At 37.9% G+C, this 9937-nt stretch overlaps 1 protein-coding gene and 1 pseudogene across 1 annotated transcript; both read left to right on the forward strand.

Moving 5' to 3' along the window:
• The first annotated feature begins 1156 nt into the window (after window positions 1-1156).
• Window positions 1157-2480, forward strand: LOC149249431 (uncharacterized). The gene is made up of 2 exons (XM_089456250.1): window positions 1157-1401; window positions 1536-2480. The coding sequence occupies exons 1-2, from the start codon at window positions 1252-1254 to the stop codon at window positions 2181-2183; spliced, it is 798 nt and encodes a 265-aa protein (XP_089312376.1). The 5' UTR covers window positions 1157-1251; the 3' UTR covers window positions 2184-2480.
• Window positions 2481-3576: 1096 nt separating this feature from the next.
• Window positions 3577-5473, forward strand: LOC149249432 (ubiquitin-conjugating enzyme E2 32 pseudogene; annotated as a pseudogene).
• Window positions 5474-9937: the final 4464 nt, after the last annotated feature.

Here is a 9937-nt window from a genome sequence, read left to right on the forward strand (position 1 = left end):
AATGTATATATAGAAAAGTTGGGGTAGCAATTAAAGTATACTGGTTCATTTGATAATGGAGCAACCATTCCTCCTATCAATGAATTTGAATACTTGTTATGTGTCAGATCTCTAACCGTGACAAGAACAAAAGTATTCAGTCCTCTATGGACTAAGGGATTGATCCCTACCCTTATGCACCCGAGATGCAAATATTTGGTTCCCAATATTTTGGCTTCAACTTGAAGTTTCTTAGTGTCAAGAAAAGAAAGTGTTTGTACAGAATCTGAGTTCTCTTGTATTTGACTAATACTTTCTTTGATAGATATTCTAGTTACAGCTTTAAGATGGAACATAGATAAGTCAGCATATACTTTTGACAAGGAGATACTGGGCACACACCACTTAGGTGCAGGTTGACTTTCAAAATATTCGAGTTTTGAAGAATTTATAACCTTTTTAGATTATGAAGAAAACGTATCTCTTAATGGGTTTTCTTCAGCTTGTTCTTCAACTTCAAGCTCTCTGAAAGACACTGATCTTCTAGAATTATCCATTTTAGAGACTCATAGATTTTGAGTACTAACTGAAATGAACGAGACGTCACTGACTTTGATACCAATTTTGTTGTAGGGGCTTCAGACGTGAAGCTTGCTCGTCTCTTCTATGTGATCAATACACAAACATTTACAGGAACTCGTACATGAAGCTTTGGACTTTCACACTCTAGCATTCTTCAATATACTATCATTATTTTCATTGCACGTTATATATTGAATTATTGTGTTGTTTTTTTTATTTACTACAATAAATTTATCATAATTTAGTTAGTTGTTAAATTTATAGTGAAAAATTATTGTTTCGTTGTTTATTTATTTTAAATTTTGAAGATATTTTCTAAATATATATATTTTAGATGAAATTTATTTAAAATTTTATGGAAATTTGTTTAAATGGAAAAAATTAAGTTTGCAAACTTTTTTTTAATAAATTTATTTGAAATTTTGTATAAATTTTTTTGAATTAAATTTTTTATTTAAAAATTAAATTCATTTATATATTTAAAAATCTAATTGATTTATATATTTAAAAATTCATTTTAAACCATTAAAAAAAATAAAAATAAAAATAAAAATAAAATTCCAAGGAAGAAGATAAGGCACATTACCACATGTACTACAAATGTGCTTAAATCGTGCGCACTTTCTATAAATCGTGTGTGGGCATGAGCGAGAAACCCGGAAGCGGACTGCGCGAAAATACAGAGGAGAAATGGCGGGGCCATTTGATAAACAAGCAAAGCAGTACTCAGAGAGCAGGCCTGGTTATCCTGCATCGTTGTTTTCCATGTTGGCATCTCTAACTGCCAATCACCAACTGGCTTGGGACGTGGGTGCAGGCAATGGCCAAGCTTCTGTTTCTGTAACCTTTCTTACCCTCTTCTTTCATTTCATTTCACTCTCTTGCTTTCTTTTTTCATTTCTAGTAATTGTCAAGTTTCACACGAAATTATGTGATCATTGCCGCCTAGATTTAATGAAATGATGAGAGCGTAGATTGCAGAGCACTACGATCGCGTGATTGCCACAGACAGAAGCAAGGAGCAGTTGGATTTGGCGCGGAGGCATCCGAAAGTGACGTATGCTGTCACTCCGCCCGTCATGACGGATGAAGAGCTCTTTTCGATTGTGGGGGAGGAGGGATCGGTGGATCTGGTGACGGTGGCCACGGCAGTCCACTGGTTCAACCTCGACACCTTTTACTCTCAAGTTAAACGCCTCCTGCGCAAACCAGGGGGTGTGATTGCTGTGTGGACTTATGCGAATCTCAGCGTCAGCCCCGCTGTGGATGCAGTTTGTGCGGAATTCCTGGAGTCGACTATACCTTACCGGCAACCAAAGATGGATATAGATATAGTAAAAGATGGATACATGAAGCTGCCGTTACCCTTCGAGCCAGTGCTAGAAAATGGACAGGGCAGCGAAGGTAATCCTTTGGTAATGGAGATGGAGAGAGAACTGTCGTTGGAAAAATTCTTGCTATCGTACAAATCTTCCGCTACGGTGGTCACAGCGAGAGAGAAGGGCGTCGATCTTCTGAATGAAACCGTATTGAGAAGGTTCAGAGAGGCGTGGGGTAATGAAAACAAGATTTACACCTGCAAAATGCCACTGTACGTGCTGGTAGGCACTTTGCCCCTTTGAAGCCACATATTAGTGGTCATTTTTGTGTTCGGTTTGTCTCGCCCTAATCAAGTTTGACCTGAGTTTGCGATCTATGTCAAGTTGGGTGTAGTAGTTGGGATAAAGTTGTCACAGCTTTGTTTCATATCACTACTTTATATGACTCAGTACTTTATCACTACTTTATTTTTGATATATGTCAAGTTGGGTGTAGTAGTTGGGATAAAGTTGTCACAGCTTTGTTTCATATCACTACTTTATATGACTCATACTTTATCACTACTTTATTTTTGATATGACAGTAATTTATTTATGATATGAGTGCTGTTTCACATTTATATTTTACAATCAAATATTTGATAAATAGTTTTTTTAACCATAATTAATTTTAAGTTAGTGTAAAATCAAATATTTGAAAAACAGTTTTTAAATAATATAAAAAATATATTTATTTTTTAAAGTTCAATTTTATAAATTGCAATGGTCAGTATTAAGTTAATAATATGGGTAAATCTATTGCACTAATAAGGTTAATGTTTTTTATGTGATAAATATTTATTGTAAATATAATAATAAGTGAGCTCCAAGGTGCTTGTTGTATACCTTGGTTTAGAATGCCATTATTGGAAGCATAGGTTCTAAGTTGAAGAACAACAAATTTATAAAAGTGAATTGAGTTCTTTTATTTTTAGTTTTTTTTGTTTGTTTATTCTTTGAATGCACTTTTTCTTCTTATAGTTTATATTTCCTTTGTGTGTGAATGCATTTGACGTTATCTAAGTTGGAAATAATTAATTCCTACTTGTCTATGGTTGTAATTTTCTATTTGAGAAGTTTGTTCCTACATAATAGGAATAAGCTAGAATACAGTTTCTCCTAGTTTAGTGTGTGGTTGAGAGAATCTCTCAACCACACTACTGTACGTCTAAGATAGCATTCCTATCTTAAGACTATTGATTGTATAAATATGTGTGTAATTTCCTCATTCAACGTTAATATAATATATTATTGAGTATCTGTAATTTTATCTTGGTATCGGAGCCTGAGGGCCTAGCCCCTCGTGGGCTTGGCTGCTCCTGGGCTTCGCTGCTCCTGGGCTGAAGAGAATAAAAGTTTTGTGAATATTTGTTTGTCCATCGTCCGCTGTCCATTAGCTAGGGAAGCAATAGTTGTGGCGATTCACTAGTGATCAAGAGGCCTCGAACTCCAGAGGTTCACCGGTGCGGTCTGCTTCAGTTGGAGAATTATGGACCGACCTGCGAGACGTAGAAAGAGATACGATTTGCTTTTCTATGCGCTGTGAACCAAAAGTGAAGAGTGGAAGCCGACTCGATCAGGAAGCCTATGAAGGTTTCTCAAATATTGCTAGCAGAAAACTGTGGGTGGAGAAATCCTTGATCGATCTGTTGTTGTAGAGTGCAAGTCAGCATAGACGAAAAGAGACATTGAAACCTGCACTCCTTCACAAGTCAGGAGATCGACTCCCCCGGCCGCTGAAGAATTAATAGTTCCAGGTTACAATTGTCTCTGAAATCGGCTGATTTGTGTCGTTGAGTGTATTCAGATCGGGTAATTCGAAATGGCGGAAGAGAAATTCAATATGAAGAATCCTGCTGTGAAGAGGATCCTGCAGGAGGTGAAGGAAATGCAGAACAATCCCAGCGATGACTATATGAGCCTTCCATTGGAGGATAATATATTCGAGTGGCAGTTTGCCATTAGAGGACCTCGGGATACGGAATTTGAAGGCGGGATTTATCATGGTCGAATCCAGTTGCCTCCAGATTACCCTTTGAAGCTCCCTTCCTTTATGTTATTGACGCCCAATGGCAGATTTGAAACTCAGACAAAGATATGCTTGAGCATATCAAATTATCACCCTGAGCATTGACAACCATCATGGAGCGTTCGAGCTGCGTTGGTAGCACTTATTGCATTCATGCCAACAAAACCAGAAGGAGCAGTTGGATCTCTTGATTACTTTAAGGAAGAAAGGATTGCACTTGCCACCAAGTCCCGTACGCACCCACCGAAGTTTGGAAATGCAGATCGTCAAAGATTAATTGACGAGGTTCATGAATATATGTTGAAGAAGTCTCCTCCTGTACCTGAATGCTGTGCTGTGACAAATAATCAAGAGGCATGCACAATCTGTGTTGTCTGATGTTGATGACCAAGCCAAGGTAGTCACAGCTGCAACTACAGAGCATTCCCAGGCGGGAGAAACTGAGATGGTTGGAAATGTGCATGTCACTGGTGCATGTGAGAGAGGCTATGTGATCATGCGAAGGCTCTATTCGCAGTTTTTTGGAGGCTCTGTAGAACAAATTTTGGATCTGCACTGGCCTAGTGGCAACTCGACTTAGAACGACTGGTGCAGAGTTTGGTGAAGTCTTGCGCTTCTATGGCCAGGGATCGAGTCTAAGGAGGCCGATTGCTTGCTGAGGCTGATTTGTTCAGTGAAGGCCGTTGTTTGCGGATCGAACTCCAGAGGTTCGGTTTGCTATTAGTTCTGTGCAGACGTGGCCTGGCTGAAGAACATGCGCGAGTTCGTTGAATGAAAGAATGCAGGTTACATGTGTCAATTCACTGATAAAGAATGCTAATGGGATGAGGACGTTGCCTCAATGGTCGCCTACAAATATTACCTCAATCTTCAAATATCATGATCGACTCGGTATGAGTCCAAATCGTAGTTTTCTGCGCTCAGCGTTACAGCTGGGGAGGGATAATCTCAAAATCATTCTTTATTTCTGTGAATTCATAATTGTTATGTACCGTGAGGCACTCACGAAGTCTCCATCAGATCAACCTTCATTTATTGCTTTCTTTAATTCAACAGCGTGACCTGGCCCATTTAGGGTTTGAACTGGTTACTATAATACTCAGACGTGAGCAATCGTGAATGCACGTATGAGCCTTTCAAGATTCGGACTCAGTCAGAAGATCTCGTTGGGAAATCTTTTAAGGCCTGCACAGGTAGGAAGGAGGAAGGAGCGTTGGCATTAATTTGGAAAAAAAAATTGGAGGCCGACCAACAGTTTGTAAGAAGACTGAAATTGCCGGTCGTGGCAGTCAGAGTTTCTTCCTCATCTGACAAAATTTGCAGGAATAGGGATCGGAGAGATCCGGGAATCCAGATTGACCTTGAATGCGATGGAGGACTAGACCATGGAGTCCTGGATTATTATTTTGAAGGGAAAATTGTGTTCTCTTCGTATGGCTGTGTGCCTATGTCTGGATCATCAGTGTTTGAGTGCACTGCATTGAGTCCAGGTGAAAGGTCGTCAATCCGTTTTCTTTATCAGTAGACCCCTCACAGGTATCGTTGGTGAAAAATAGTTGCTGTTATGTTTCGGAAATAATCATCTTTGGGCAGAGATAGAGAAATTAAATTTGAAGAGTTTATGTTGTATTTTCTTGGAATCATGTTTAAATATTATTGAGCCTTATTGAGCCTAGCTAACTCAATGTAGGCAAAGTTATTTTGTTAGAATTTGCAACCCTAACGAATGACAGGATAAGCATGGAGTTCCAAGAAGTTATTTAAGCAGACAAGGATGCCCAAGATGTGAACAATGAATAGATGAGGTAAATCAGCAGCAACAACAGTTATGGTGGACAACAAAGTAGATTTTTGTTTGAGTTAGTATGGCTTGTGGAATAGACTCGCTAGTATGTTATTGTAATAGTCATTGTATGTACCCAGAAACTCCAAAATGTGGAATCAGATGTAAGATTTTTTAGGGCATCTGAAAGTTCGTGGTGATCTTAAAACCACTTTGTAATGGTTTACGGTCAGCCTGAAACCATCTTTTGTCATTGTAAAGTGATGGTTGGTGGTGAGCCAGAAACCATCTATATAGTCTTTGTGACTGAAGTGCCTTTGTAGCTAGCTTGCCTTTGTGGCTGAATCGCCTATGTAGCTTGAGGTGCCTTTGTGGATGTCAATGCGTTGTTTGACAAGTTGAGCGAATCTTTCTCTGCTTGCCTTTGTGGCTATGTGTACACGAGAGCTTTGTGCTCAATTGAGCAGGTGGACTGCAGAACACCTGGCTCGGACTTAGATGATTTTTTCTGAGTAGAAGGGGATTGGCGCGTTTTTCACGCTGACAGCAGCGCCAGGAAGGCCAACTGGCGCGTCTGTTAGGCCATTAATCGTGCCAATGGGCGCGGGTTTTTCATTAAGGATCGCGCCAATTCACCTTCAAGGGGATCCGCGGGATCAGAGAAGTTGTGGATCTATCCGAGGGCGGCAGATTGTGTTTTTGGAGGTTTTGTACATGCAATTCGCCTGATGGTGGTGGATTTGACTATCATGACAAGTAGTCATTAAGGGGGGGAGTTGGAAATAATTAATTCCTACTTGTCTATGGTTGTAATTTTCTATTTGAGGAGTTTGTTCCTACATAATAGGAATAAGCTAGAATATAGTTTCTCCTAGTTTAGTGTGTGGTTGAGAGAATCTCTCAACCACACTACTGTACGTCTAAGATAGCATTCCTATCTTAAGACTATTGATTCCTATCTTAAGACTATTGATTGTATAAATATGTGTGTAATTTCCTCATTCAACGTTAATAGAATATATTATTGAGTATCTGTAATTTTATCTATCTATAGATTGTAGGACAATTATCTTTGGAGATGACAACAAGGTGTGTGTTGCTTAATGCATGTGGCTTAGAATACCAAGTGGAAGTGGTGGGATGAGGGTAAAAAATTTAATACTTGTCTTTGCATCCACTTTAGAGTGACTGCAGAGAAAACACAATTACTGAGTACAAAAGAAAAACATCTAATAATCTCCTTCAAATTTCTCTGTTATTTAAAACCCTGCAAAACTCCTTGCTTATTGCACTTCCACTGATTGATTTGGTATTTAAGCTTGCGTGGCCCTCCTCTAATCTACTCCACTTAGATGACAAGACGTAATCTATTAATTTGGATTGCAGGCATACTGTTTAATTACATACGAGCTATCACCCACTACTGAATATCTATATAAAAAGACCAGTCACCACACAAGGGATCAACATGAATGACTATTCGACAAACCACTCGTGGAAAATGTGGCAATCATACTCCTGACTTTTGTTTGTATTATATCTTGTCTGTATTGTTTACCGTTATGACCCAAACAAAATGCGCTCATGAATACACTAGATTTTCAAACATAATGTAGAATTTCATACAAGCTATCATCCAAATTGAAATTATTATAACTCTATATTGTGTATTCACTGATGTTTATCTCTGACAATTCATTAGCATAACCCAGCTATTGTAACTCCATATTCCAAGTGTATTCATTGATGGTGCTCTCTGACAATTCATTAGCACAATCCAGCTTCACATAGACAATGAAAGGCTCTTGGAGTCACAAATTCCAACATTAATGGACAGGAGAGGTACACAGAATGTATGCACATCAATTTCGAGGAATTTAACCTTGATACAATGACCAAAATCTACCTTGGTCACTAGCTTATTACCTTATAGAAATTGTAAAATACGTTTCTTATTTCGATGGTTTGCAAGATTTCTAAGCATGTATTTGTTCTAGGATTGGAGTAATCTTGACGGTGAAGACCATGTGAGACTTTCTTTGACATAACACACTTATGTGGCCACTAATATGAAAAATAATTCTCATCACTAACATATGTGCCGTACATGCTTTTAGGTCATATGTGTCCTAGATGATTTTAGGTCATCTTGCACTATTGACATTCGTTAGATTCTATGTTCAAGCTTCATAAAACCCTAGAATAGGACCATTGGAGAACCTGGCTACTCATCTCTCTAATCCATGGAACAAGAAAAAATGATGGGATTATAATTCCTAGAACTATAATGCCAGAGTAAATTGAGAGTCTGGTGTAGTTGTAATGGGTTCGTGAGTGGAATGGGCTAAATTAAATTATGCCTCTTCATTGTAAAATCCAAAATTTAGATAACATTGCATTATAGAGATTTATTGAATGCATCTATGGGCAAACATGTATTATTGTAGTATTCAAAATTCGATAACAATGCATTATAGAGGTTTAGATAAAAAAACAAAGATATGGATATTATTAGTATCTATAAACGACACATCTGATGCATATTATCTTTCTTAAGGAACACGCCCATAAGGTTTTTAATTGGGTCAAATCGTATCTTGCATACTGCACCGCATGACTCATTCAAATCCTTTAAAATCAAACCTTGGAAATTCCATGCCAGAATGTGTCATGGAAGGATGTAGTGGTTAGAGTGTGTCACACAAACCCCGTTTCCTTCATGTAACTACATTCTTCAAGCACTACATGGGGTGACAACTCCTTGGAAGACTTATCTTTGCAAACAATTCGATGGATTTCTATATAGTATCTTGCAATCAAAGAGAAACTTAAACTAGGGAAGAAGGGTGTAAATTGCAACATTTATGCATAATGGAGGTTATGACATGATAAACACATGGTGGTAGATAGTTTCAGTGGAAATTTGTGTTTATTTAAATTAAACAATGTTCAATAATATGTAGATTACTTTATAATTTCATTGAGAGTATTACATGTAATCAAATTACAAATAAAATAAGGCATGCATGGATTACACATGTCAATAACGCTATCGCATGTGTCATTTTTTTTGTGAGGTTCCCCCATTTTGTTGCTTCTCTTTCTAATTTTGAAAGAAGAATCCCACATTGGAGGCCGCTCAGGCCAAACTTTCACTGTCATTGGAGTCAGCTCAGGAAAAAATTTCAATGCCCTGGGCACTCCCAACACATCAATATCTTCTTCGTCTAATGAAAACCATGAAGCATCGAGTGCATGGATCATATTAGGGCCATCAAAAAGCGAAGGCCATGAAGCACCGAGCGTGGGGATCAAATTAGGGCCATCAAAAACTGAACTGTCCTCCGAAGATATCAGTACATAGACCAAGCTTATTAGAACCAATATGGCAAGCAAGGCTATAGAACGAAAAGCCAAGCGGGAAAGACTTAGTTCATTTGCTTGTAATTTTCCTTCATTAGCACACGTTAATCTGAAAATTATGCAAGGTGATTTGTGGGATTTTATGTGGTTGAAGGCCCTATAATGTATCCTAATATTAATCATATTTATACATGAGCAAACCTAGGAAAATGGTCATAAATGAAACTGCAAGCCTATATTTACTTTCATGACCAAAATCTATATCAATCATCTAGAAGATGGCTATTGTTGGTACAACTATAGCCAAAAAGCACTCAATAATAGCCCCTTTACTAGGTTAATTATCTCCTCAACTTCTACAACATATTTTTCAAAGTTATTGTCAGGCCAGGAGTAACTCCACAAATTGAATTATATTTTTCATTAAAATGGAACATGAATATATACATGGAGAGAGAGATTATTGGGTTTCATCTCTCAATGTCTCTTCGTCTTCTAGTTCTCTTTATTTGTCTATTTACAATATTTACATGTATTTACCTAATCCAAAATATTAGGTGTCAACGTCTCCCCCTTAATATGAAGGGATGTTGGTGAGTCCAAGCATCATTCTAAATATTTAAAACTTTTCTCTTCCAGGCGCTTTGGTGAAGATATCTGCAATATGCTCATTTGTGGAACAATGGCATAGGTGGATTGTCTTGGCCTCAACATGATGTCGGTTTAGATGGTATTTTATATTGATGTGCATAGTTCGATCATAGGACTTTGGGTTCTTGGTCAACTTTATTCATAATTTTTATCAATCAAGAGAGGAGTTGAATGCACTTGTTTCTCCTGCAA

Source organism: Pinus tabuliformis, chromosome 7 (genome assembly GCF_031772625.1).
Source record: "Pinus tabuliformis cultivar Carrire ecotype Pingquan chromosome 7, CPIR1, whole genome shotgun sequence".
Taxonomy (NCBI): Eukaryota; Viridiplantae; Streptophyta; class Pinopsida; order Pinales; family Pinaceae; genus Pinus; species Pinus tabuliformis.

Coding starts and splice junctions, on each gene's coding strand:
- LOC149249431 (XM_089456250.1), top strand. CDS start 1,252: ATGGCGGGGCCATTTGATAAACAAGCAAAGCAGTACTCAGAGAGCAGG. Junction 1,402..1,535: donor ATGGCCAAGCTTCTGTTTCT/GTAACCTTTCTT, acceptor ATGAGAGCGTAG/ATTGCAGAGCACTACGATCG.